This window comes from Ursus americanus, chromosome 18 (genome assembly GCF_024610735.1).
Source record: "Ursus americanus isolate L20-20 chromosome 18, mUrsAme1.1.p, whole genome shotgun sequence".
Classification (NCBI taxonomy): Eukaryota; Metazoa; Chordata; class Mammalia; order Carnivora; family Ursidae; genus Ursus; species Ursus americanus.
In genome coordinates this window covers 1,656,339-1,682,736 of record NC_142144.1, presented here as the reverse complement: position 1 = coordinate 1,682,736, position 26,398 = coordinate 1,656,339, and the positions used below count along the sequence as shown (strand labels likewise).

Here is a 26,398-nt window from a genome sequence, read left to right as displayed (position 1 = left end):
CCGGCCAGCCTCCCTGGCCTGCAGAGATGGCAGAGGGAGCCCCCTCCAACCACACCCTTGGTCAGCTCACTCTCCCGCCCTCAGCATCCCTCCCTGGGGCCAGGAGGCTGCCCTCCTGCCTCAGGGCGATTCCCAGCCAAGATTAAATACTTGCTCAAGGTCCTGTTTGCTGTCTGTCTGTCTCCCTGTCTGGACCACCACTGCTCACAGCCCGTGGGTACCCACGTGCCCAAGGAGCATGGCCGAGTATGGTCCGTGGGAGCAGACCTCTCACCGCACTGGGGTGCCCTCTGTGCCCTGCCCACCCCGGAACCAACACCAACCCCCGCCACCCCACCATCTTGAGGGGGGCAGCACCTCGCTTGCTCAGAGCTGGAGCAGGGGCTTCCTGAGCCCCCCGAGGAGACCCCGCCCCAAGCCAGAGGCTGTGGAGAGAGGGAGGGACCGTGCTGGCCCCGAGGGGGGGGACGGAGCCTGACCCACCCCATCGATGCCCCCTGCCCCTGCTCAGCACCTTCCTGGTCACTCAGTCCTAAGAACAACAAATCAGAAACAACCCCAGTGTCCTCGGGGGCTAGCTAAGTCAGCTGTGGTGTCTCCACCCGACAGACGAGGAGGTAAGACTTGGACGGAGTGCAGGAGACACGGGGGACAGAGGCCCCGTGGGAGCACAGCCGGACCACCGGGGACGGTCAACTGACTTCACCCATCATATCTAATTCCTCGATTTCCAGAACAAGAGGCTCACCACATAGGAGCCGCCAATGCTCCTTCACAAGGAGAAGGGTGGAAATGGGGAGCACCCGTGTGGTGTCCCACACCCTCGCACACAGACAGTGCTGGCCAAAGACCCTGGAAGGTCCCTTGGGCCCAGCTCTCCCTTGACAGGTGGGGAAAGAGGCCAGGAAGGAGGAGAGAAGGAGGAGGGACCCCGAGTGTCCTTATATGGCAGGGGTGTACCTTGGAACATTCCCGACTCCACCAGCTCAACGGCAGGCCTGCCCAAGCCGCGTCCGGGCCCCAGACTGGGGGCAGCAGGCTGCTCAGCTGCCTAAGGGGCTGTGAGGACGTCCCCCAACCTGGCCACGCCAGTGTACAGGGGGAGCCTGGCGAGCGGGCAGGGAGCCTCTGAGGGTAGGCCCCTCTCTCTGCCTGCTTGCCCCCACGGCCCCCTCCCCCACAACCCTCTTCCCAGCTCACCGGTGCCCGGTGATGCCAGCGACGTCACTGCCAATAACCTAGATTTTAACCAAGAAATCACACCCCCCCCTCCCTGCCCCACTTATGGTCTCGCCGAGGAGAAAACCCAGACTGTAGCACCCTGGGCCGGCCCCATGCCCTGCCCGCCCGTGCCCACTGTCCTCTCCCATTTCCCATCCTCCCTCCAACACCCTCAGGGAAAAGGGGGCAAGGGGCTCTGATGGATGGGTGACCCCCTGCAGGCACACGGCCCTGGACCAGGCCTGTGCCCCTGGCATCTTGTCTGAGAGCTGGGGGGGGGGGGATCGGGGTCAGGGGCTGGTGAGAAAGCCAGGTCACGGTCAAGGCAGTGGGGCAGCCCAGGGCAGCTCGGCCTCCAACCCCCACCCTGGCCTTCCCATGGCCACTGTCCCATTGGCTCCTTGGAAAATCCAAGGAAAGAGGGAGCCCACTACTGTCCAGGTGCGGAGAGGGCTCCAGGCTCATCCAGCTGGAGGGGCAGGTGTGCTCAGATGGGCGGTGGCATCGTACCTGCACCCAACAATCCCAACACCTCGTCCTACTTCTCAGCATCCCACTCCTGCCAAGGCCCATGGCCACAGCGGATGGAGACGTCTGGAGGCGGGGGTCGTCTCCCACTCCACAGTGTCCCACTGTGGGCCACTAGTGGACAGCCCCTGCCCCTGGACCCTTGGCAGACTCCAGCTCCCTCTGGGTGGGTCTGGGACTCCACGTGGCCCTTCCCCAGCCCCCGAGGCGGCCATCAGCAGTGGGCAGAGCAACTACACATGGGGCAGGTTCCCGGAGGCCCCCCTGAGGCCTGAGCCCAGTGGCCCTCTGAAGGACCGAGCCAGAGGCTGCGGGTCTCCTGGTATCGGGACACCAAGCCCTTCCCTCTGCCACTCCAAGGAAGAACCAAGTCCAGATCGAGGTGGTCTTCATGCTCGTGTCCTGTGAAAGTCACTCAATTATGACCACGGGCATTCAAATAAAGTAACGAGTTCTAGAGAGAAACCATCCACACGCAGCCCCTGAGGAGGGCAGGCGGGCGCCCCGGGGCAGAGCCTCCCTGCTCCCCACGGCGCTGAGAGGGCCCCGGCTTGGCCACACCATCAGTCCTTGGCTGCCCTCGGTGAGCGGCCGTCCCAAGGGCCCCAGCTCGTCGGATTGACCAGTACCGGCCTGGAGCTGGAGGAGCCCCATCAGGGCACCAGGACACAGGGGGAACAGAGGGGAGGAAAGAGTCACCACGCCGCCCCTCAGGGCCCCGTTCGGGGATAGCACTTCCTGCTAGCACCATGTGTCCAGAGCCAATCCACTGGACACGGGCCCCGCATGCAAATGAGCAGGCAGCAGGCCCAGGCGCACCGCCAGTTTTCGGGGAACACGGAAGGCAGGATGGACACCCGATCCGGGACCCCAACTACTGGACCCTCCTCCCAGCAGACCCTGAACGGTCTTCCAGGGACCGGAACGCGGTCTGGAATGCCATGTTAAGTCGGGCATCTCAGGTGTGCAGGCCCCTCAGTGGGGGAACCCCCACAAGTAACTTGGGGGAGGGCAGCCCGCTCAGTTCAACAAGCACTTTCTGGCCTGCCCCTCAGTGCTGGACCCAGGGAGGTGTTGGCACACGAGCCGGGTACAGGGGAGTCTCTGGCCTCACTGAGCGTCACAAGGAAGGGCTGAGGTCAAAGGTCAGGCAGATCGGGACACACCAGGTCACTAAGGCTTTGAGCAGGTGGGCTGTACAGTGACCTGTGAGCCCTCAGGCAGGACCCTGGCCACTGAGGCCCTCAGCGTCCTCTGCAACCCGTGCAAGAGCGGGCCCCATCCCACAGGCTGCAGCTTCCGGTGGGGGGCGGGGTTCACCCAGTGTCGGGCTTCCAGTCCTCAGCTAAGGCCCTGCCCCTCGAGCTCAGCCAGCCTAGGTGGGGGACCATCCCCTGCACTCCCCCAGCACAGAGGCCTCCCCAAGCGGTCACGGCCAGGCCGCGAGTGCCACGGGGCAGAGGGCCGGCTCGCCTCACCGCCCACCCAGGGCCTGGAGGCACAGCCACAGGCCCCAACGGGGCGGCTGCGGTCGGGGCACGGGGCCAGGCCCCCGCCGCGCGTTACCTGCGTAGCCGCCCGTGGCCTTGATGTACATCTGGCCGAACTGCTCCTCTGCCATCGTGTCGTAGGCCTCGTCATCCTCCTCGTCCTCCTCGTTGTGGTAGGAGGTGGGGCTGTCAGTGGTGGGCAGGCTGCTGGCCCCCGGACTGGTCCGCTCCCCCTGGGAGTAGGGCACCTGCTGGATGCTGGGGATGAGGGTGGCCAGGCTGGGCACCCCGTAGTAGGAGACCCGGGGCAGCTTGAGAGGGGCTGCGCCCGCCGCCGTGGCACCCGCCGCCACCGCTGTGCCATCCCGGGGCCCCGTCTCCAGCGGGCGCTTGGGGGCCAGGCCCGGGCCGGCGGCCGGCGGCAGCTCCATGGCTTCGTGCTTCACGCGGGTCAGCAGTGGGATGGGCACGGAGGGGGACACGACGTAGGGAGGGGCGGCGGGGGGCGGCCGGCTGCAGCTGGGTGCAGGGGCTCTGGGGCTCGGAGCTGGCGTCCTCGATCATGGCGGTCTGCGAGTCACAGTGGGGCGAGCTCACCTTGAACATGAGGTCTGTGCCGCGCTCCACGATGTGCTGGATCTGCAGGAAGCCGGCCGTGTACATGACCACGAGCTGCTCGCTGGCCGCCATGGTCAGCCTGCCCGTGTAGCAGAAGGACAGGATCTGCTGGAAGCAGGCGGGCGGCACGGTGCCCGGCAGCTCGAAGGCGCTCTTACTGTTGCCGCTGAACAGGTCGCGGAAGTACAGGCTGCTGGCGGCCAGGACGGCCCGGTGGGCCTTGAAAGCCTGGCCTTTGACCACAATGGACACATCACAGTAGAGGCCCAGCAGGCGCTGCTCGTTGAGGCAGCCGAGCACGGTGTTCCCGAAGTTGGGGATCTCGATGTGCAGCATCTGCGACATGGCGGGCAGGCGCTAGAGGGCTCGCCTCAGACTCAGCGCGGGAGCGCCCGAGGGGGGCACATCTGCGGGAGAGAGGGCATGGGACACCCCGTCAGGCTCCTGACGGCCAGCGCCCATCCACCAAGGGATGGAAACGCACTCCTCCCCAGCACGCCCGGGGTGCCCTCCACCCCTCCTCAACGCAGCGCCCTCCATGGGGCCCCCTCCCCAGCTCTCCAGCGAAGGGGGCCCAGGGGAGGGCTCAGGGCCAACGTCCTCACAGGGGGACCCCGGCTGGGCCTGCAGCCCACACTGCATGGGACTCGCACAGCCGCATTCCAACCAAGGGGATGCCCCCCACACCTTGTGCGACTCCCAGAGCCCACCCCCAGGAGAGTGCTTGAGCCCTCGGGCAGGAGCGCCCCGTCTCAGCAGAAGACAGGAACTGAAACGGAGGCCTGCACTCCGGGAGGACGGAGAGGACAGGGAGGACAGAGGACAGAACACGGAACAGGGCACCGCCACCCGCGGCAGCTGGGAGGGGTGAGGGTGGCGGCGGCTGGGAGGGGTGAGGGTGGCGGGCCGCGTCTGCAAACTCTTCTCCCCAAGAAAAAGTTAGTAGCAAAGGAGCCCCTCACGGCCCTTCCCCTGGGTGGGGGCCAGAACCCAGCGCGAGCGGGTATTGCAAGGGGGTTTTTTGGTTTCTGGTTTGTTTTTCTTCTTACCCCTCGGAGCAGCCGCACAGAGGGCCCACAAGGGGGGAGTCCCGCCCCACTGACTGAGAAGCCAGCCCCTCGTCCCCCTGCAGGAAGGCCAGGGGTGGGGGCGCCCAGGGGAGTGAGCCGAGTGAGCCGAAGCTGGAAGAAGTCAGGCGCCCTGCCACCCTTGCCCCTCCCCCGGGACCGGCTCCCCAGGCCACCAGCACCGTCAGGGACCCAGCTGGACCAGCCGTGGGGAGCCTGGCGCAGCCCCACCTGCCCGCCCTCCCAGTCCCCCAGCTCCCCACGCTGGCCAATCCCTGCTGGCTCGGTCCCAGCCCAGGTGACTAAAGGGGTCGGGGGAGACGGGGGGAGGGACCGGCAAGGGCTCGGGATGCTGCCGCCTCCGCTGCCAGGCACCCTAGGGGCTGGGGACGGGGCTCCAGCGAGGTTGATCTGATGCCCGATTCGCAGAGGGGGGGCTGGGGACGGCCGGGTGGAGAAGGCGCCGGCCCAACTCCGCACAGCGGCGCCCGCACAAAGGGCCGCTCTGTCCCGCGGGAGGAAAGTGCAGGCGGCCGCAGAGGCGCCGGGCGGCCGGGGAGGAGGGAGGGAGGAGGGAGGGCGGAGCGCCCGGACCCCGGCGACAGGAGTTGGGCAGATGGGTGGCCGCTGGGGGAGGGCCCGCAGTGCCCCCGCTGCGGAGAAGTTGCCGGCCGGCCGCAGCACCGGCCCGCGGGGGAGACCTACCTTTGGCGGCTGCCGCCGGTGGCCCGGCACTGCCCGCTCCGCCTGGCAGGGGCAGGCTCGCCAGCTGCTCCGGGAATGCAGCAAACGGAGCGGGAGCCCTTGGGGTGGGGAGGGCGCGAGGAGCCGGGAGAGGAGGAGGAGGAGGAGGAGGAGGAGGAGGAGGAGGAGGGGGAGCGGCAGTGGCAGCGGGAGCAGGAGCAGGGCAGAGAGTCTCCGCGCTGGGCTCGGCGGCCGCAGCTCAGCTGCACCCAGCCCGGCTCTCCGGGGCAGCGCACAGCATCTAAATGAAGAGGCCGGATGCAGACGGACATTCAGGCAGCCCTCGGGAATGAATAGCCGCCTTTGATTTGGGAGCCCAAGTAAATGCCAGCTCCAGCCCCAGCTTTAAAAACAGTGGAGTGTCGGTGCCAGAGGAATGCACGGCTCCGGGTGTTGGTACAAGACAGACTTTGATGACTCACCGCAATGCAAACAAAGATGGCAGAAATACTGTACTGTACGTGGGGAAGCGCTCCGTGGTGCCACGGCAACTGAGCGCCCGAGATTTATGGTGCAGCTCTGCATGTGAATTACCCAGTAAACGGCCGCTCTGCCATCCAGCACAGCCCGAGTGTCAAAGCATTTAAACTATTCCAAACAGTCTGCAGGGCTGGCAGAGCCACCCAACTCCGCAAGGGCGGGCGGGGGGCGGGGGGGGGGGGGATGAGGGGGACAAGGGGGGTGGGAGAATAAGGGGGATGGGGAGTAGGGTGATAAGGGGATGTCGGACAAGAGGGTAGGGGGATGAGGGGGATGGGGCAGGGAGACACGGGACAAGGGGATGGGACAAGTTGGGTAGGGGAACAAGGGGGTGGAAGGACGGGAGAAGGGGCGACAAGGGGACAGGGGGATGGGGGACGGGGAATGGGAGGAGATGGGGTGGGACAAGGGGAGCAGGGGTCAGGGGGATGGGGCTCAAGGAGGATGGGAGGGGGGACAAGGGGAACAGGGGACAGAGGGATGGGAGGGGATGGGGTGGGACAAGGGGACAGGAGGTGTGGACAAGGGGGACTGGAGGGGACTGGGGGACAAGGGGAGCAGGGGACAGGAGGTGGGGGTATGGGAGAACAGTAGGATGGAGGTGGGGGAACAAGTTGGGTAAGGGAACAAGGGGATGGGGGACGGGAGAACAGGGGGGACAAGGGGGGTAGGGGGCAGGAGGATGGGGGAGGGGGGCAGAAGGATGGGGGAGGGGAGGACAAGGGGGATGGTGGGTATGGGGAGTTGGGGGTATGGAGACAAGGAGGATGGAAGGGGATGGGGGTGGACAAGGGTATGAGGGGGCAGGGGGACAAAGGGGAGGAGAGGGCAGAGAGGGCGGGACAGACAAGACAGACACTGGATGAGGGTGGGGAGCCCAGGAGTTGGGGGAGAAGAGGGGTGATGAGAGCAGAAAGCCCTTGTGGGAGAGGAGGCCCAGCACCCCGCAGTGCCCCACGCCGCCTCCCCACTTCTCCCTGGGGTCCCTGGAGCAGCAGGCCCAAGTGGTGCAGCCCAGCACCCCATCCCACTCGCCCAGGGAAGTCACCCTGACCCCCAACCCCCGACGTGGGTCTCGTCAAGAACAACTTTGAGAGTGCAGCTGGGCCAGGCCCGGGTGGACAACGGAGCCATCTCCCCATCCCCGCAGGCAGGCAGCCAAGTCACCACCCCTGACGGTGACTGATGAAGGAGGCCAGGCTGCCGCGCAGGGCCCTGCCGCATCCCACCACTCCCGGGCCTCTCTGGGAGGGGAGGCTGTGCTGGGCACACTGCCTGTCCTGTTCCAGGCTCACACACCTGTGGCCCGCCTGGCCTCGGTTTTCCCTCTTGCCACCACCGTGGCCCTGAGAAGAGCATAAGCACCTGCAGAGAGGGACAGGGTTGAGACCGGCGGTGGCCGAGGTCTGGTCCCCTGCAGCACCCGGCACAGGTGGGCTGCCGTCCAGACAACTAACTCTGGTGGCTGGAGTGGGGAGGGACGGGGGGGGGGGGGCAGGCAGCAGCCCTCCCACCGGCAAGTGGCATCCGGAGAGAAAGAAAGGGCCATCTGGCGCCTCCCCATTCACACACCGTGGGCTCAGCTTCCGAGAGCAGATAAAACACTGCGGAAGGAACGGGGCAGGAAGAAATCCAGGTGTAGGGAAGCACCCAGCGGACAGCGGGCAGGGGCTCCTCCTGGACAGCCGGCAGGGGCTCCTCCAGGGGCGGCTCTGTGCCTCCTGCAGGGCACTGAGGACTACCTGGGGGAGGGGGACAAGCACTGTGGTTGCAGCATTGACAGTAATGGTCCCTGCTCGCTGCTCTGAGGATGCAGGGGCCGGCCGGGAGGCATGGGGGCCTGGCCCTCAGCCCCCCAGGGATGGAGCGAGTCCAAACCTCAGCCGTCCCTCACCTCTACCTGGACGAAGCAAGGCCAGCAGGCAGGCAGGATTCAGGCCCCTCACCACCTGGTCCCCACTGTCCTTAGGAAGATCCCGGGGCCACAGCCAGCCTCTGCCTGGGGGACGGCCACTCGGCTGCCCTGGGCAGCAGCATCTCTGAGTGGGCATCCACGTGGGTGCCCATGTCTGCACAACCCCGGGGAGGGGGTGGTGTGGAGAGTGGTCTTGCCAGCTCGCCTTTATCCAGACCCAGAAGGACCAACCCAGGGAAGTCCCCACCAGAAGCCCGGTCAGGCCCCCAGACTAGGGATGGTCTCCTTTTCTTGGGGCCCAGGAAAAGCCCAATGGCCCCAAGAGGAGGGGGCTGAAGCCTTGGGGTGGGGGTTGGGGACACAGCCCCCACATGCCACCCAGCCACAAAAGGAGGCAGACTAGGCCACATGGGGCCGACATGGGGACACAGAGGAACACCCAGAGGCCAAAGGCTGGTAGAAACCGTGCTGGGGAGGGAAGGGGAGGGCAGGGCCAACCTTGGCCTAGGGACAGGCCTGGGGCCCCACGGCCCCAGGACACACAGCCCGCACTCCCTGGGACAGACCTGCCAGCTTCAGGACTCTGCCTCATTGTCACCTCCTCAGAGAGGCCTGCCAGGTGCCACTCTTGAGCAGAACAAGGGCAGGGTGGGTCTGCCCAATGCCTGGCGGACACTTAGCCAAATGCTGGGCATGCCAGGGAAGGCCGCAAGAGTGGGGCTGTGCTGGCCAGTGACACAGTGCACTGGAGAGGGGCCCCCCACAGACCCACAGCACCTGCTGCCAGGAGTCTCCCAGAAAGCCAGGTAGCCCCTGGGCCAGACGAGGGCTCTGGTGTTGAGAAGGGGTGACCCAGCCTGGTGGGAGTGGGCAGAGGCCAGCAAACGTGCACCAGGTACCAGTTCCTGGAGGGTCCCAACTGCCTGGGGCTGGGCAAGACAGTGGCCAGGTCCCGAACTGAGAGCAGGGGACAGCGTGAGGCTCTCGGGCCTGTCCCTTCACACAGCAGGTCCTGTCTGGTCGGCAGGGCTGGAATCCTGGTCCCACCAGGACAACATCCCCCATGCCAGCCCCTCCCCAACTACTTTGTTTCCATGTCCTGTGGCCTTAAGCAAAAGGCACCACATCTGGGATGCTCATCTGTCAGGGGGTCAAGTTCACCCCGGGACGGTCACCACAGGGTCGAGGGCGACGGCTCGAGCCTGGCACGCTCGATGCCTTGGTGCACAGCACCGCCGTGACTCCTACCTGCCGTGACCTGGATGGGAGGCGGTGGTGCAGGTGGGCGTCTCCCTACGCGCCCCCACCCCCACGGTCTCGGCCACCCCGGTGCCCCAGCGCTGCGGGCGCACACAGAGAGGGACCATTATTCCCCTGGAAGGGGATGAAACCGCCTGGTCCCCGGGGAGAGAGGACAGCTGTGCTGTCGCTGCTGTGTCCTCGAGCCACCTGCATGGGCGAGGCCACTGCCCCACAGCCCAGCCCCTGAGAGCCCCAGGGAGGGGGGGGGCGCGGCGGTTTTAGATTGCTTTCTTAGAAGCCTGGGCCGGGAGGCGAACAAAGCTGAACTTTAGGAGAAAAGAAAAAAATAAAGGCTTGGTTTACGTGCCCAGAGCCGTGAAAGCAGGACAGGCCACGGGCCGACCCTCCTGCGGTGGCCAGAGAGGAGGGCCCCGGGGCCTGAGTGGGCTGAGGGCAGAGGGGACATCCCCTCCCCCTTCCCTGTGCACCAGGGCCCAGCCCCACCAAGAACACCTTTCCCCTTCTCTGCCTCAGTTTCCCCATCTCCCTGCTTCCCAAGCAACACCCATTCGGTTTCCCCCCTACAGCAAGAGTCACCATGCCCACTGTCATCCGGAAGGTCCTGAAGAGCCAGGAGGAACATCGGAGACCTCTTCCTTCATTCTGGCCATCCTCAAAGCCACGGCACTACGGAACCCTCCCCCCTCATAACGCCCTTCAGAATGGAACCCACTTTGGGAAATCCCAAAGCCAGAGTCTAGCCCCTGTAGCTGTGGCAGCCTCGGGGAGCCCCCACCCCACAGACACTCCAAGACTGCCCCCAGAATGAGAACACATGGGTAGCGTGCAGGGGGGGAGGGAGGGCTATCTCTTCTCTGTAGACCCCTCCCTCAGGGGGAGCCAGGATCTAGGACCTGCCCTTAAGGGTTGTCAACCAAAGCACCTCTCAGCCCCCAGGGGCAGTGCTGCCTCCATCAGGAAGGAGCCCGATGAGAAAGGGGTGGGGTGCTGGCCCATCAGCCGCAGACATGCACCCACATGGGCCCGAGGGCCTAGGCAGGATGCGCGTGGGGCACGGATTCTCAGGGTGCGGCCAGGCCAAGGCCGGCCACACTGGGCTCCAACACGGACCAGGAGCATGCCAAGAACTTCCCTTTGGGGCCCAGAGCACCCGAGAAGGATGGGCGGTCCAAGAGGAGGGGACCCCAGCCAGACCCAGCTCCAAGGTCTGCAGGTCCTGGCCAGACTTCCCCAGAAGCCCTGCCAGGACGCCAGCCCCACCACTGCTCACCCTCCCATCCCTACCAGATCCCAAGGAGCCTCCTGGGGCTGCGGAACGTGCTGCAGGGTCACCACCAGCACGAGAGGCGAGGTAACTGAAATTAAAGACAATTACTGTGCAGGACTTAATTCCCTCCAATCTAATAAGAGGCCTGGCCTGAGCAGACGCACAGCTAGCAGCCGCGGCAGGCAGGGAGGCCGGGGCACCAGGAAAAGGAGCCCTTTCTGCCTCCCTGCCTCCCCTGCCCGGAGGCCGGAGCCCATCCCTGGGGCTGCCCCCGACATCCTGGGAGGAGCCAGCCCCGCCACAAGGACACCTCCTCAATGTCGAGGTGCTCCGGGATTTGGGGCCCGGCCCCACCCCCAGGACAGCACCTGCAGGACGGAGGCGAGTGACCCTGTGAGTCAGCAGCCCGGAGTCAGGGTGCAGGGCTGCTGAGAGAGGGTGAGGAGGGGTCGGCGGGGAGGGAGGCTCGCTTTGCACAGAGGCCAGCAGAGCACTAGCCTAGGCTTTCCAACGACAGCACAGGCTCCGCTTACGGGCCTGCAGGAGCAGAAGCTCACTTCCACCCGCAACCCCAGTTCACGCTTTGGCTCTGCTCGTCCCAAGGAGCGAGGGAGGCAGGGAGGCCCTGCAAGGGCCGGGTCCCCTGGGGGCTGGGCGAGGCATGAACCAGCTTGGGCCTCAGGTTCGCATTAAACTTTTAATACATCATAAAACAAGGCTGAGCAGCACACATCGCTGCTAATGGAAGGGCCAGTCACCCCTCCAGGACCGGGGCGAGCAGAAGCAGGGCTCCAGGGTGGGGTCTCCGCTGCCAGGAGCCCCTCCCCGCACAGTCACCACCATGCAGCCCCCGCACCGACTGTGTGCCTGTGTCTGGCCCCTTCTCTCCAGGGGGATGCAGACCAGGAGACCAAGGCACCCAGAGTATGACCCTGTGGAGGCCTGGGGGCCGGGACCTGCCCCTCCCCAGCACCCGTGTCAGCGCCCAGCCAGGGCAGCTTCCGTTGTCAGGAGAGGGAGGGCTAGCTCCGCCACAGAGGGGCCACTCAGGCCCAGATGTGCCGCGGATCCCAGGGCTCGGTGGCAGGGGAGACTCCCAGGGGAAGGGGCACACAGGCCCCCGGAAACTTCCGCCGGGTCTCTGCGCTACAGGCACCTGGCCGCCTCCGCCCCAGACCACAGCCCGGGCTGGCACGAAGTCGGTTTTAACTCCACTAACACACGTTTGCCTGGAACCTTTTTTTTTTTTTTTCTCAAACAGAAAAGGGCAGCAAGCCAGAATCCGCACATTCAAGCTTGTGCTTAATCAGTCCTTCCCCCTTGCCGCCCCGAGGACAGCCACAGACACAGGGCCGGTCCTCAGGGAGGCAAGACGTGCCCAGTGACCCAGGGCACCAGGCAGACCACCGACACCCACCAGAGCCACGCTGCAGGGCCAGAGGGCTGGGCTCAGGCTGGCAGACACCCATCGGACGGGGCAGGCGTCCCGCGGTGCAGGCTCTGACAAGGGTCTGGTCCAGCAGCCTGTGGGCCCAGCCGAGCCCACGTCTGCGGGGCTCCTTCTGACACACCACCGCCCACCAGGCATCACCCACACGCCAGCCTCCGACCCTTCCCTCTCAAATATTTGACTTGAGCATGGGTGTGCGGTCGGGGGCCAGACAAAGCCAGCGAGAAGGGTCACTGAGAGGAGGAGCAGAGGCTGGCCTGCCGCCCTGCCGGGAGCCCTATGGACCCAGCAAGTCCGCACACACGAGGCACAGCACAGTTCCAGAAGGCTTCCGAAGAATGAAGCAGTGTTTTGAACAGAGCCGACAATCTCCCTCACCCGTATTTGTAATTTAAATAACGTAAGCTTGAAGAGTGTCTCCCTCGGGCATAGTTTAATAACTTAAAAAGCCAGCTCCACGCGCACACAGACAGGCCTCTTCCGCTCTTATCACCTGACATGAGGTCCCCCCCTTGCACCCGTGGCTCCGGGGCGCTCAGGGGCACTTGGGGGCTGCCCAGACTGAGCTGGCCGGGCCTCACGGAGCTGGACCCCCTCCTCAGCCCTCACGGCACTCTCCCCTGCCCATGGCCCGTGGCGGGGGTGGGGGTGGGGTCCTGGAGCACCTTGGGGGGCTGGGTGGGGGTCCCCGGCAGCGGGGTGAGGCGGGCAGGGGTGAGGCGGGCGCTGCCCTGTGCCGGTCACCAACTCCTCACCCACAGCGACTCCGCCACACACCCCCGCCCGTTAATATTCATAGCCCTTCCTCATCTGCATATCGTGCCATAAATAGTCGAGGTAAGACACAAAGCTCCCCTGCATTTCTAATTATGCTTAAAAACCTAATGTAAATCAGACCGACACAGAAATACTAAATCAGCCGCTGGAGGGGGGGCCAGTTACGCAGAGACGGGGGCCACGACGCAGCAGCCCCCACCTCGGAGCTCCAGGCAAGGTGGCTGCTGGTGATGGTGGCCCACCTGGCCTGGGCTGGGCAGCAGGGTCCCCAGCCACTTCCAGGCCAACCTCAGCCTTCTTGGCCCTAAGTCAGAGACCACTGTGGGGTGGGGGAGATGCCCGCAGAATCCCAGGGACCCCCCCAGTGCCCCAGGGCCAGTCAGCCTGTCTCACCTTCTCCCTAAGGGGTTCCCGGCACCGTGCCTCCCTCCCTGTCCGAGCAGCCACCCGGCTCAGAGGCCCCCAGGTGAGGGTCTACCCCAAGGGTGGGGGCTGTCTCCACCGCCCTGTCCGCACGTGTAACCCTCTGGACACTCTGGCCCTCCTGCCCGCTCAGCTCACAGGTAGTGCAGAACCAGATGTCCCCCACCCCCTGGGGCAACGCCCCACTCTGAGGAATGGAATCCTGGACAGGGTGCCAAGCCACTGAAGGGCCACGAAAAGGGGACAGAGGGTCTTCTCAGTCCCGAGGGGGCTCCAGCCCTGTGTGGGCGGAAGAGATCTGGGTGGGCTCCAGCTCTTACCATCTGGGGCCGCTCCTCCTGTCCACAGGGAGACACAGCACAGGGGCCTACAGAACAGGAGGGTCTGGGCCAGGGAGAGGGGGACAGGCCATGCCAGCTATTTAGGGCCCAATAGGGTGCCAGCCCTCACAGGTGGCACTCATATACAGATGTCAGGGCTCCCGCGGGCCGGGTTGTAGCTGGTACACCAGGGGTCCCCGGGGGCAAAGCCGCCAGCCAGTGAGCACGGAGGGGCACAAGCCTCCACCTGGCCCGACCCGCACCGCCCCTCACCCAGACCCCGAATTTTCCGGCCCTGCCGTTCTGGGCAGCCCCAAGCACCAGGGCTCGGCACACACCCCGGCCTAGCCCTGGTCCTGGCTCCTGGCCAGCTACAGCCAAGACCCAGCCCTGCTTCCTGTCCAGGAGGCAGGGCACCGGGGCCGGCACGGCCCCGCTCCTCCTGGGTGCGGTGGCGGGACTACCTCAGGGGACCCACAGGAGGCACAGGCCCAAGTGACACAGGGGTTGCCCCACTCTGCCTTTAGAGGAGACACAGAGATGCCTGCTGCCCGCATCTGCCTGGCATCATGCCCAGACCTATTTTTAAGCCCATTTACTAGAAATCCCACAAATTAAAGGAAATACGGATAATGCAGTAAGAATCCTGGGGGCCGAATAAAAGCTACACATAATTGTTCTCGTGCTCCAATGTGAGAATCCTAACCACAAACCCCGATCTCCCCAAGCCCTTGCGCGAGGCGGACGCATCTTGCTGTGTGTGCAGGAGGAGCAGACGGGATGGGGGGTGCAGGCTCTGTGCTCCGCCCTCGATCAGAGGCACGGGCCGGGGCTTACAGCCGGGGCCATAAAAGGTAATTACTGATATGAAAAATAAAGACCATAAATACCCTCGTTTACAGCCCGGGAAGGCCGCTTACCACCAGGGCAGCAGGCCGGACTCCGCTCCCTCCCATCAGGGCTTAAGTCAGCCCCCACCCCGTGACCCTTGTGGCTCCCACGGAGGCGGGGGCTGCAAACACCCAGACCTCACAGCACAGGGCCCGGACTAGTTGGCCGGGGCGCAGGGGACGGAGGGCTTAGTGCTCCCACCAGGAAGGGCAGGATCCCTGGGATGGGCTGGACGGGCTGGCCAGCGGACACGGGGTGAAAGGCCTTCCGTGCAGTCTCCGAAGATCAGCCAGGCCTGCTGGCCCCCCAGGCTGAGGGCCCGCCCCCCCCCTTCTTGCAGGCCCATCACACCTCAAGGGTGGAAGTCGATACAGAGGACGAAACAGCAACAGAACACGCCTAGGTGACCATCAAAGACGCAGCTGGGTGGGCACAGCCTCACCACCCTCCAGACTCCAGGCCCCCAGCCCTCCCCCAATCACCCTCCCCCAATCACCCCACCCCCGCCAGGTAGCGGCTATCCAGGTATCCAGCTATGGGTAGCCGGCTATGGGCCGGCGCCTTGACCACGACCTGCCCCCTGCATACCGGAAGCCCTCCCAGAGCCAAATGCCACCTGAGGGCCTGTTGGTGGGGGCTCTGCACAGGCGAAGGGCAGCAGAGGAGGGGGAGACACACCCACACCTGCTGGCCTCAGATCCCACTATTCATCCTGGTTGTCACAGGGGAGGGACAAGGCCTACTGGTTTCACCACATTCTGGACTGATGGAGACCCTCCCCCGCTCAGGGGCTGGGGAGAGGGGACAGCGGCAGGTCCTTCCCAGGCCTGGTCCCTAATTGCCCTGGAGTCCCATGGAGGTCAGGGAGGCCGCAGCCACGAGCTCACCGCCTGACCGGGGTAGAGTGGGGTGAGGTCGGGGCTCCTGCTATTCCAGCGACGCTGGACTGGGTCACGCGCTGCCTCCAGCCACTTGGACCCACAGCGGGCACCTGCTCCACCAAGATGCTTCCCCGGCCCCGCAGAGAACGAGGCTTCCCAAGCCCGGCCCTTCTCCCTCGGGGGGCCCTGGCCACGGAGGGGTCAGCTGGGAATTCAGCCCCGCAGAAGCTGATGTCCAGGAAAGGCCGGTGCTCACTCAGAGAAAAGAGAAAGGAGCCAAGAGAGGCAGGACAGGGAACGGTGGCGGTGGGGACATACTGCCCTCTCCCAGGAGAGGCTGGGGCACAAGGCCCATGTGGCACCTGGAGCCAGCAGGTCGCCCCCAGTGAGATACCCGAGGCCACCAGCTCAGAAAAGGGCCACGAGGCTCCTAAGAGGGAGGCAGGCTGGGGGGGAGGGCAAGCTCATGAGATAAACACCAATTCCAGATGGCTGGTACGCTGCTCGGAGAATCATCAAACACTTGGCAGTGACGTCTATGTCCCCTCACCATCACAGGGAAGCAGGGCCGCCCCCAAGATCGCTGCAAGACGACCACTGTCTGGGAGGACACCCTCCGACTCCCTGTCCACCACGCTTTATCGAGTTACACACCAACATGTTCGTTTCTGTCCAGGAAAGACGCAAAGCTCTCTCCATAGGAAGAGACAGCCCCAAGGATGCGGGGTCTTGCTCTGCAGGACATTAGCCTGGCGGGGCCAGGAGACCACCTGCTCCCCCAGGGCCGGCCCCTTCCCCAGGAGTGCAGCAGACATCCGCAACCCTCTATACATTGTGTCCATACCTTATAAAACACAGCCCCCTGGTGGCCTGGCCCTCGGGGTAGCACCAAGCCCCCCCTCCGCTGTCTCCCGAGTAAGCCCAAGCTGACTGTCTTTTCCTGCTGTTATGGTTTCTCTCTTCCTCCAAGGCTATTTTGTCTCTGGTTGTTGGCCTCGTCTGTCTGCCCGTCTGAATCCCGTGTCACTGGTGGTTTGGGCCATGTCCCTTCTCCAGGGCAAGGACCAGGCAGGAGCAGTCACCAGGACCGAGGCTGGGCTGGGTCTTCCTGTCCAGAGCACCCCCAGAGCTGTGAGCCAGTGAGTGGGTGGGGGCGGTGATGTCTGAGGTCTGGCTTCCCAGTGTGACCACGAGCAGACTCTGAGGGGCCGATGAGGGGTCTCATCCGTGCTGTCTGTCGTGTCTGTTCATCAGTCAAGGACACAGCTCATGTCCACGGCAGAGAGAAACCTCTCTCTCTCGTCAGACAAGGAAGGGTGAGCTGCTCTCCGTGTCTACTTCTGACCCGTGGTTAACACTGCAGGTTCCCTGTGTCTAGACCCGAGATGAGCCCTTTCTCACACGGGGTTGGAATTTTTCCTAACTCTGAAGGGTGTTCATGACTTACCGTCTCTTAGGAGCTGTGTCCTCACATGCTAAGAGATAGCAAATGATTTTATAAATCTAAACCCTTTAGAATTCCCAGAACATAAAGAAAGGGAACCTCTAATATTGTAAATGAGCTAGCATGTAAGGGGGAGGGGACCCTTTTCAGACCAACAGCCAGCTCAGAAAGTATTTCCATATAAAACTCCAGGGGCGCCTGGGCGGCTCAGTCGGTGAAGCGTCTGCCTTCAGCTCAGGTCATGATCCCAGGGTCCTGGGATGGAGCCCCGTGTGTGGCTCCCTGCTCCGCTGGGAGCCTGCTTCTCCCTCTCCTTCAGCGTCCCCCCTGCTTGTGCTCTCTGTCTCTACTCTCTCAAATGAATAAGTAATATCTAAAAAAAGAAAGAAAGAAAGAAAGAAAGAAAGAAAGAAAGAAAGAAAGAAAGAAAGAAAGAAAGAAAACTCCAAATTTCCACAATCCTGAACAAATTAGACTGCTCTGATAACTTGGCGGCAGGGTGGGGGGGGGCGGGGGGAAGCCTGATGTCTTTTCTTTGACTTATAAACCTAGCGTGCATTTTATTATCAAGATCTGGATGTGTTTTCTCATGAGGAAAGCAGTTAACCTGAATTTCCCAAACTCCTTATACTGTTTGACCAACCAGAGAAGCTAGCCTTACTTTCACATTGCCCTCCAGACTATGAAGAAATATAAAACTGATCATCAACTCTACTAAATACTTCAAACTGGTATCGAAACTGGAATCAAAATTATGTCAGACTTCCACTTCCGGGAATATGGAACACTGGAATACCGGAGTGAGGCTTTAAACTCTGTCGGATAATTCGAACATCTGTCATGCAAAAACAGGGAACCCATAAACTACACATAAAAACACTCAGTGAACTAGGAACGGGGGACACTTCCTCAAGCCGAACAAGTGCGTATGTGAAAATCCACAGCCAACACCACACTCAACAGCAGAAGGCTGGTGCTTCTACCAGGGTGAGGAAGGAGGCAAGGAGGTCAACACTCCAGAGCTGGCCCTAGTAGAGGCCACTGGGCAGGAAAATTGAAAAAAGTAAAACTATATCTATTAGATGACATGATCTCGTAACACAGAAGATTCTAAGGAATCAACCAAAAAACTATTAGAGCTAATAAATGAACTCAGCAAGGTTACAAGATACGAGCTCAATATACAAAACTCAAACGTATTTCTATATGCTACGAACAATCTGAAAATGAAATTTAGTAAGTAATACCATTTATGACATCGAAAAGCATAAAATACTTGGAGGTAAATTTAACAACAGTAGTGTGTAAAAACTGACACTTGGAAAACTGCACAATTTTGTTGAAAGAAACTAGAGATCTAAAGAAATGGAGAGATACCCATGTTCACGGGTTGGAAGCTCTAACACTGGGAAGGTGGCAGTGCTCCCCAAAGTGACCCACAGACTCAGGGCGCTCCTAATCAAAATCCAGCTGACAGCATCACAGAAACTGACAGGCCCATCTTAAAATTCATATGGAAATCCAAGGAACCCAGAAGAGCCAAAACATGATGGAAAAAGAACAAAGCTGGAGCAGGCATGCCTCCCAATTTCGAGACGTACTGTGATGCTACGGTAATCAAACACGTGGTGTGGACATGAGGACACGGACGTAGGTCAGTGGGATGAAAGGGAGAGTCTAGGATCAAGCAATAAGAGGGCCAAGACCATTCAATAAGAAAAGAATAACCTTTTCAAAATAGGGTGCTGGGACAACTGGACATTCACATGTAAAAGAATGAAGTTGGACCCTCACCTCATGCCATATACAAGAATTAACTTAGAACAAATTAAAGATCTGAATGTAAGAGCTACAACTATATGACTCTTAAAAGAAAACACAGGGGTAAATCTTTGTAACCCTGGATGAGGCAACGGATTCTTAGATAGGACCCCAAAAGCACAAACAACCAGATAAATTTGACTTCATTAAGTTTAAAAACTTTTGTGCATCAGAGGACACCATCAAGAAAGTGAAAAGACAAAGAACGGGAGGGGATATATGGAAATCATATTTATAATAAGAAACGTGTAACCAGAATATATAAAGAACTCTTGACAACTCAACAATAAGAAGACAACCCAATTTAGAAATGGGCAAAGCACTGGTAGCATTTCTCCAAAGAAGATACACAAATGTCCAATGATACGCATATGAAAAGACGCTCAATATCGTGAGCCATTAGGGAAATGCAAATCAAAACCACAATGACATAGCACTTCACATTTGCTTGAAAGGCTATCATCAAAAAGACAGATTAACCGTGTTGGTGAAGATGTGATGGGAATGTAAATGGGTGCAGCCATTTTTGGAGAACAATCTGGAAGTTCCTCAAAAGGTTAAACATGGGAGTTACCATATGCCGTACACAACTCCACTCCTAGGTATAACCAACCGAAATTAAAACAAATGTCCACACAAAAACTGGTGTATGACTAGCAGCATTGTTCACGACAGCAAAAAAGTGGAAACAACCCAAATGTCCATCAACGGATGAATGGATAAACGAGGTGTGGCACAGCCATACAATGGAATATTAATCATCCATACAGAGGAATGAAGTACTGATACATGCTACACCACAGATGAACCCTGAAAACATCGTGCTAAGTAAAAAAAAAAAAAAAAAAAAAGCCAGCCACAAAAGACTACACGTTATATGATTCCATTTATATGTCGTATCTAGAACAGGCAATTTACAAACACAAAACAGACCAGTGGTTTCCCAGAGCCAGAAGTGGTGGAGGATCAGAGAGGAAAAGAGGAAACACGAGTGACAGCTAAGGGTGTAGGGTTTCTTTCTGGGTTGATGAAAATGTTCTAAAATTGATTATGATGATGGTTACACAACTCAGTAAAGACCACCGGATTATGTACCTTATGGGTAACTGCATGGTATGTGCATTTTATCTTACTAAAGCTTTCTTTCAGACATAAAAAAATTACAGATACATCAAAATGAAATTTTAATGTCAAGGGAAGGGGGAAGCACAGAGAAACAAACAAAAAGACAAAACAAACAGGATCAAACCATAAAATGGCAGACTTAAGTCCTGGTATATCAATAATTCTATCAAATGTAAAAGGTCTAAATATACCGATTAAAAGACAGAGATTGGCAGAACAGATGAAAAAACAGATCCAATTATATGCCGTCTACAAGAAACTCACTTTCAAATATAATGATACAGGTAATCTGAAAAGAAAAAGACAGGAAAAGATAAATCATGCAAACATCATCAAAAGAAAACAGGGGTTGCTATATCCAATAAACTAGATTTCAGACCAAAGAAAATTATCAGAGACAAAGAAGGACACTTCACAAGGATCAAAGGATTAATCCACCCAGAAGGCACAACAATCCTCAAAGTGTACATACCAGACAACAGAACAGCTAAATATATGAAGGACAAAGGGATAGGACTAAAGAAAACAAAGACAAATACATGATTCTATCCGGGGACTTCAACAATGCTCTCTCCACAACTGACAGAACTAGACAGCAGAACAGCAAAGACAGAACCAAAGTCAACTGACAGGAGCAGCACTTAACAGAGCCGTCCACCCAACAACAGTACAACACACATTCTTTCCAAGCGTCCGTGAAACCTACACCAAGACAAGCAATATCCTGGGCCAAGAAACAAATCTCAAGAAATCATACAGAGGGTGTTCTTCCACAATAAAATCAAACTAGGAATCAGTAACAGAAACATTAACAAGGAAATCTCCAAACATCTGGAAATAAGCAACATGCCTCCAAATCACCCACATGTCAGAGGAAGTCTCGAGGAGGTCAAGTGGAGGAAAAGGGAAATACAACTAACGAAATTGGTGGGACAGCACTTCAGAGCTGAAAGGAAAATGTATAGCACTAAGTGCTTCTAGTAGAAAAAAGGGAAAATTTCAAATCAATAATCTAAGCTCTCATCTCAAGAACCTAGAAAAATAGGCAAAATAAACTCAGAGGAAATAATGAGGAGAGCAGAAATCAATGAAATTGAAAATAGAAAAAAATAGAGAAAAAAATCAATGAAATGGAGTTGGTTCTTTTAAAAGATCAATGAAATTGACAAACCTCTAACATGACTGACAAAGAAAAAGAGGGAGAAAAGACAGATTAATTACCAGGATCAGGAATGAAACAGGGGTATCACTACAGACCCCACAGATGTAAAAAGAATAATACTGACAACTTCACACGCATAAACCAGACAACATAAATTAGATAACCAGTTCCTAAGGGAATAAAAACCTACCACAATTCACCTAATGTGGAATATAACATTTGAATAGCCTTCTAACTACTAAGGAAACTGAATTTGTAATTTTAAAAAATTCTCAAAAAAGAAACCTCTAAGCCCAGATGGTTTCCCTGGGGAATTCTACCAAACGTCGAAAGACGAATTAACACCACTTGTACACAATCTTTTCCAGAAAACAGAAAAGGAAGGAACACTTCCCAATTCATTTTTGAAACTACTATTACCCTGATACCAACACCAGACAAAGATGGCACAAAAATAGAAAACTGCAAACCAATGTTCCTCGTGACACAGATGCAAAATCCTTAACAAAATATGAACAAACAGAATTCAGCAATATATATTAAAAAATCATATACCATGACCAAACAGGATTTATTCCAGGGATGCAAGGCTGATTCAATATTTTAAAATCAATCAATGTAATCCACTATCATCAGACAAATAAAGAAACATCACATGAACATACCATTCAATGCAGAATTAGTATTTGACAATATTCAACATCCACCCATGATAAGAACTCTGAGAACTTCCTCAACTTGATAAAAGAGCATCTACAAAAATCCTACGGCGGATGCTTTCTCCCTAAGATGGGGAACAGGGCAAGGACATCTGTCCTCGCTAGTCTTACTCAACACAGTGTAAGACGGAAAGAAAATGCACAGATTGGAGAGGAAGAAATAAAGCTGTCCCTATTTGCTGACGGCAGGACTGTCTACATACAATCCCAGCAGAATCCACCAAAAAAACTCCTAAAACTAGTAAGTGACTTTATCAAGGTTACAGGATACAAGATAAACAATTGTATTTCTATATACTATCAATTACCAAAATTAAAAATACAATACTACCTATGCTCATTCAAAAAAATCTACATATAAGGGGCACCTGGCTGGCTCAGTTGGTAGAGGGTATGACACCTGATCTCAGGGTTGTAAGTTCCAGCCCCATGTTGGGGGTAGAGTTTAAAAAAAACAAAAATTACATGTAAATAAAAACAAAAGATATACAGGACTTGGATGCTGAAAACCTCAAGATGCTGATGACAGAAATCCACATCTAAGTAAAGAGACAGACATACCATATTCATGGATGGAAAGATGTTCCCCAAAGAATTCTCCCTAAACTGATATACAAGTTTAATGCAGTCCTACCAAAGTTCCAACACAATTTTTTGTTGATGTAGACAAGATTAATCTAAAACGTATATGAAAAGGCAAAGGAACTAAAATTAGACAATTTTTGTAAAGAGCTTATTTATTTATATGGGAGAGAGAGAGAGCACAAGCAAGAGGAGGTTTGGGGCAGAGGGAGAGGGAGAAGCAGACTCCCCGCTGAGCAGGGAGCCGACACGTGGTCCCAGGACCCCGAGATCATGACCTGAGCTGAAGTCACACACTTAACTGACTGAGCCCCCCAGGTGCCCCTAAAATAGCTAAGACCATTTTTAAGAAGAACTCAGTGGGAGGCAACAGCCTGCCTGATTTCAAGACTTACCGGACAGCTACAGTAACTCAGTGTAGGACTGACAGAGACAGAGACGGATCAACCAACAGAACAGAGAACCCTGAAGAAGACCCAAAAATAAGCCAAACTAACTCTTTACAATGATGCAAAAGCCATTCAGTGAAGGACAGCCAGGCTTTTCGGCGAGTGGTGCTGGGGTAGGTGCACATCCAGAGGCAAACCAAATGAACCCAACCTCACGCCGTGTGCAAAATTAATCCAGATTGGACTGAGATCTGCATGTGGCTGAAAACTAGAAAAAGGGACAGGTGAGTAACTTCAGAATCTAGGGTTAGACACAGCGTTCTCCCCTAAGCAAAAACTCGTAAACTTGAGTTTATCAAAATTCTAAACTTCTGCTCGGCCAAAGACCCTGTGAGGAAGATGAAAAGACACAGCACAGGCTCAGAGGCGACCGAGGGTTAGTATACAGGCTATATAAAGAAGTCCCACAACTCAACAGGAAAACACGATCCAATCAGAACATCGGCCAAAGACACAGAGACATTTCCGAGAAGAGGACCTACAGACGGCACACAGGGGCGTGCAAGTTTCACCACCAGGAGCCATCAGGAAATGCAAATGACCCACAACGAGACACACTACATACTTACCAGAATGGAACCAAACTAGCCATGCCACCAAACACTGGAGAGGGTGGGGGAAGACGGATGGCTGGCGGGAGAGACCAGGCGGTGGCTGCGAGGCTCAAGGGACTGGGGAGGGAGGGGCCCGGGGCGCCCTCTGGAGACGGTGCACTGGTCTCCCCGTGCTCCCTCTCCCAGTAACAGCTGTACTGAGATCCGATCCATACACCATAAAATTCACCCATTCCATTTTATGATCAAATAACACTCCAATATAGGGATATGCAACTTTTTTTGTGTTTCCACTCATTCTGTACTATTCACGACTGCATGTGAATCTAGGAGTATCTCAAAATACGAAGTTAAAAAAAAAAAAGCAACTATGTTGGTCTTCAGCGTGTCAACATAAAGTAAGATTCCCAAATCCTTGCTCCCTTTAACACCCTACACTAATATTAAATTAATTAATAATGTTCAGCTAGCTGCATAACTCCTAAGTCTAGGATCGAAACCACGATCAGGAAGCAGACAGTTCAGCCCACCCGTGCTCACGCGGGTCAGACGGACACGTTTGCTGGCCACTCTGACAAGGTGTGAGAGGCACAGGGGTGTGTGTCTGCGTGCACGCGCACACTCGCACGTGGGAATGGCTCCCGGAGGGCCCCCTGTGCCGGGACGCGGGGCACGAAAGGCAGGTCCACTGGTCCCTTTGTCAGAGAGAGTCAATCACCGAGTTTAAAAGCCGTAAGCACACGGGACACGATCAGGTGCCACGGTGACCAAGAAGTGTGTCTACAGATGCAAGGACATACCGAAGGGGCTGCTTCTGTTCTCGAGGGGGAAAGAGGCGCTTACGGTCAAACGTCCGGCTGTTCCAGAATGTGAAGGGGACGGAGGACAACACATGTCAAACGGATAAATGGGAAACTGTAGATCTGCAGAAAGTGATCTTTATTTCCCTTGCTTTATAATACCTGTAAATAACAACTCTGAAAAGAGGGCACAAAACATTAGAATTTTGGCAAAGTTTGCTCTGTTTTGGCGGGTTATTACAGAAGAGAGTATTTTCAAAGGTCCTGGGAGCCCTTTACTGCCTGTGAGCCTGAACTCGGGGCCGTGCGGACAAGGGCGCCCCTCGGCCAGCCAGATGCAGCGTCTCACCCGCGGCCCCGACGGCTGTGCCCCGATCTCCCGAGAAACTCCGGGTGCTCTGTACCACTGTGTCCAGATCTCGGCTACTTTTTAAATTTCAAGTTCTTCTCTCCCAAAGCATTGGCGTTTTCTTACCAAGGGGCTACTGATTTCCGAGATCATTCATAATCATTCCACCCATGGGCACGCAGGCAAAACCAGGCGCTGTCCGGCTTTCAGAGTGTTGATCTCCTCTGACGACACGCTCGTCTTCTCCAAATCAGGCCCTGAAGTGACCCAAGCTGGACCTTCCGTGTGACCCTCCGGACCCTCCTCTGTAGTTCCCGCGGTGTGTGGCTCGGGGCTCGCTGGCTCTCCTGCTGCGCCCAGGGTTCCTGACCGCCTTCCGAGCTGCCCCGGAGGAGACGGCAGCCGCGGAGCCCGCTCCCTCCCGGGTTAAGTAAGCTTGGACCGTCCAGCACCGTTCGCAGGAACGTAATCCTTCCGTGTTGCTCCCAGGAGCTCCAGACTGGTCTCTCCTCACTGTCCGTTTGCGGTCTCCCTCTGGGGAAGGAGCGATCACACCCTCACGCCATGGCCAGTTATGTGCAGGGGTTCAGGTCCGCCGGGCTGGCGTCGCAGGGTCCCCGGGAGGGGAACCGACCCTGCATGCTCATCAGCGGTGGCTCCGGCTCCCTGGAAGCTGCCAGCCAGGCATGGACGACTCGCGAGGAGGCGTGCCACACAGGCCACCCCCAGGAAGGGGACCCGGTGTCCAGCCGCCTCTCAGTCCACAGGGACGTGGGCCGCAGACCAAGGCCCACACGGACCACAGGGAGGGGGACGCGGAACTGCTGAGTGTTGGTCCTGGAATTCTGGGCCGGAAAGCCCTCTCTCCCTGTGGAGACGAGCCCTTCTTCTGCTCGCGGTACGGGAATATTCCAAAGGGACACTGCACCCCGCGAGCGCCTTCTCCCCAGGCTGGCGATTCAGAAGCCAATACTTTCCCGGAGACTCGCTGCCTTTCCCAGAGCTGCGTGCTGTGCTCCCGCAGAGCCTGCCCCTCCGGCACCCGGACCCAGCTGGACTGGCTGACTGGGTGGCCCAGGTGCGTCTCCGGAACACAGACAGCCTCCTGGGCTCTGCAGGGAAGACTGAGGCAAGCACAAGTGTCCCCCGCCGTCACCGAGGCTGCTGGGGCTCCCCGGCTGCCCAGCGCCCAAGCCATGGGGCTGCTGGCCATACCCACAGGGTGCCTCTGCTGCCACGTAATCGACCAGACAGAATGCAGCAAACGCGCCTTTTCAAGGCGCTTGGGTGGCTCAGATGGTCGGGCGTCTGCCCTCAGCTCAGGTCACGATCCCAGAGGCCTGAGATGGAGCCCCACATCGGGCTCCCTGCTCAGTGGGGAGTCTGTAGCTCCCTCTGCCCCTCCCCCTGCTCTCTCGCTCTCTCAAATGAATAAATGAAATCTTTAGAAAAAATCAAAACTAGAACTGTATTTGGAGATCATTTACAAGCACAAAAAGAATTATCCAAAACTTGGAAAGACGGCAAAGGGTGACTGTGTGTCCTTCCTGTGTGACGGGAGGAAGGGTCCGGCAGCCCACCGAGGATTGTCTCATTAGGAGGATTAGTTCAGCTCCTTCTGCTTGATTTGCTGTTTGATACTCATTACGCCCCCGACCAGGTGGTGTCAGCCCTTACTTACATTTGTGCCCAAAAGGGACACAAACCATGATTTCTGTCCAGTAGCAAAGAGAACCCCGAAGGCTCTGGCTTTCTTGCCCTTGGGGACATTAAGCAATTTCGTTACTAACTGAACAACCGGACTCCAGCACTCTTTCTTCAGTGACTATAAATACTCAGTTCCTCAAATGCTCTTTGAACCAGCTTTCCCATCCACACCATGGAACATAATTCAGCCTTAAAACGGAAGGAAATCCCGACACCTGCTACAACTTGGATGAACATGGAGGACACGGTGCCGAGTGAGATCAGCCGGGCGCAGAGGGACCGGTCCTGAAAGATCCACTCCCCCGAGGCCCCAGGGGAGTCTGACCCACAGACACAGGGAGTGGGGGAGGG

General features: G+C 57.8%; 1 protein-coding gene across 1 annotated transcript in view; it reads right to left on the bottom strand.

Moving 5' to 3' along the window:
- Nucleotides 1-26,398, bottom strand: part of NACC2 (NACC family member 2) — a 68,359-nt gene that overhangs the window by 25,977 nt on the left and 15,984 nt on the right. The window contains 2 exon segments of the mRNA XM_045803824.2: nt 3,316-3,742; nt 3,744-4,264. Of these exon segments, the coding sequence (XP_045659780.1) occupies nt 3,316-3,742; nt 3,744-4,202 (886 nt within the window). The 5' untranslated portion in view covers nt 4,203-4,264.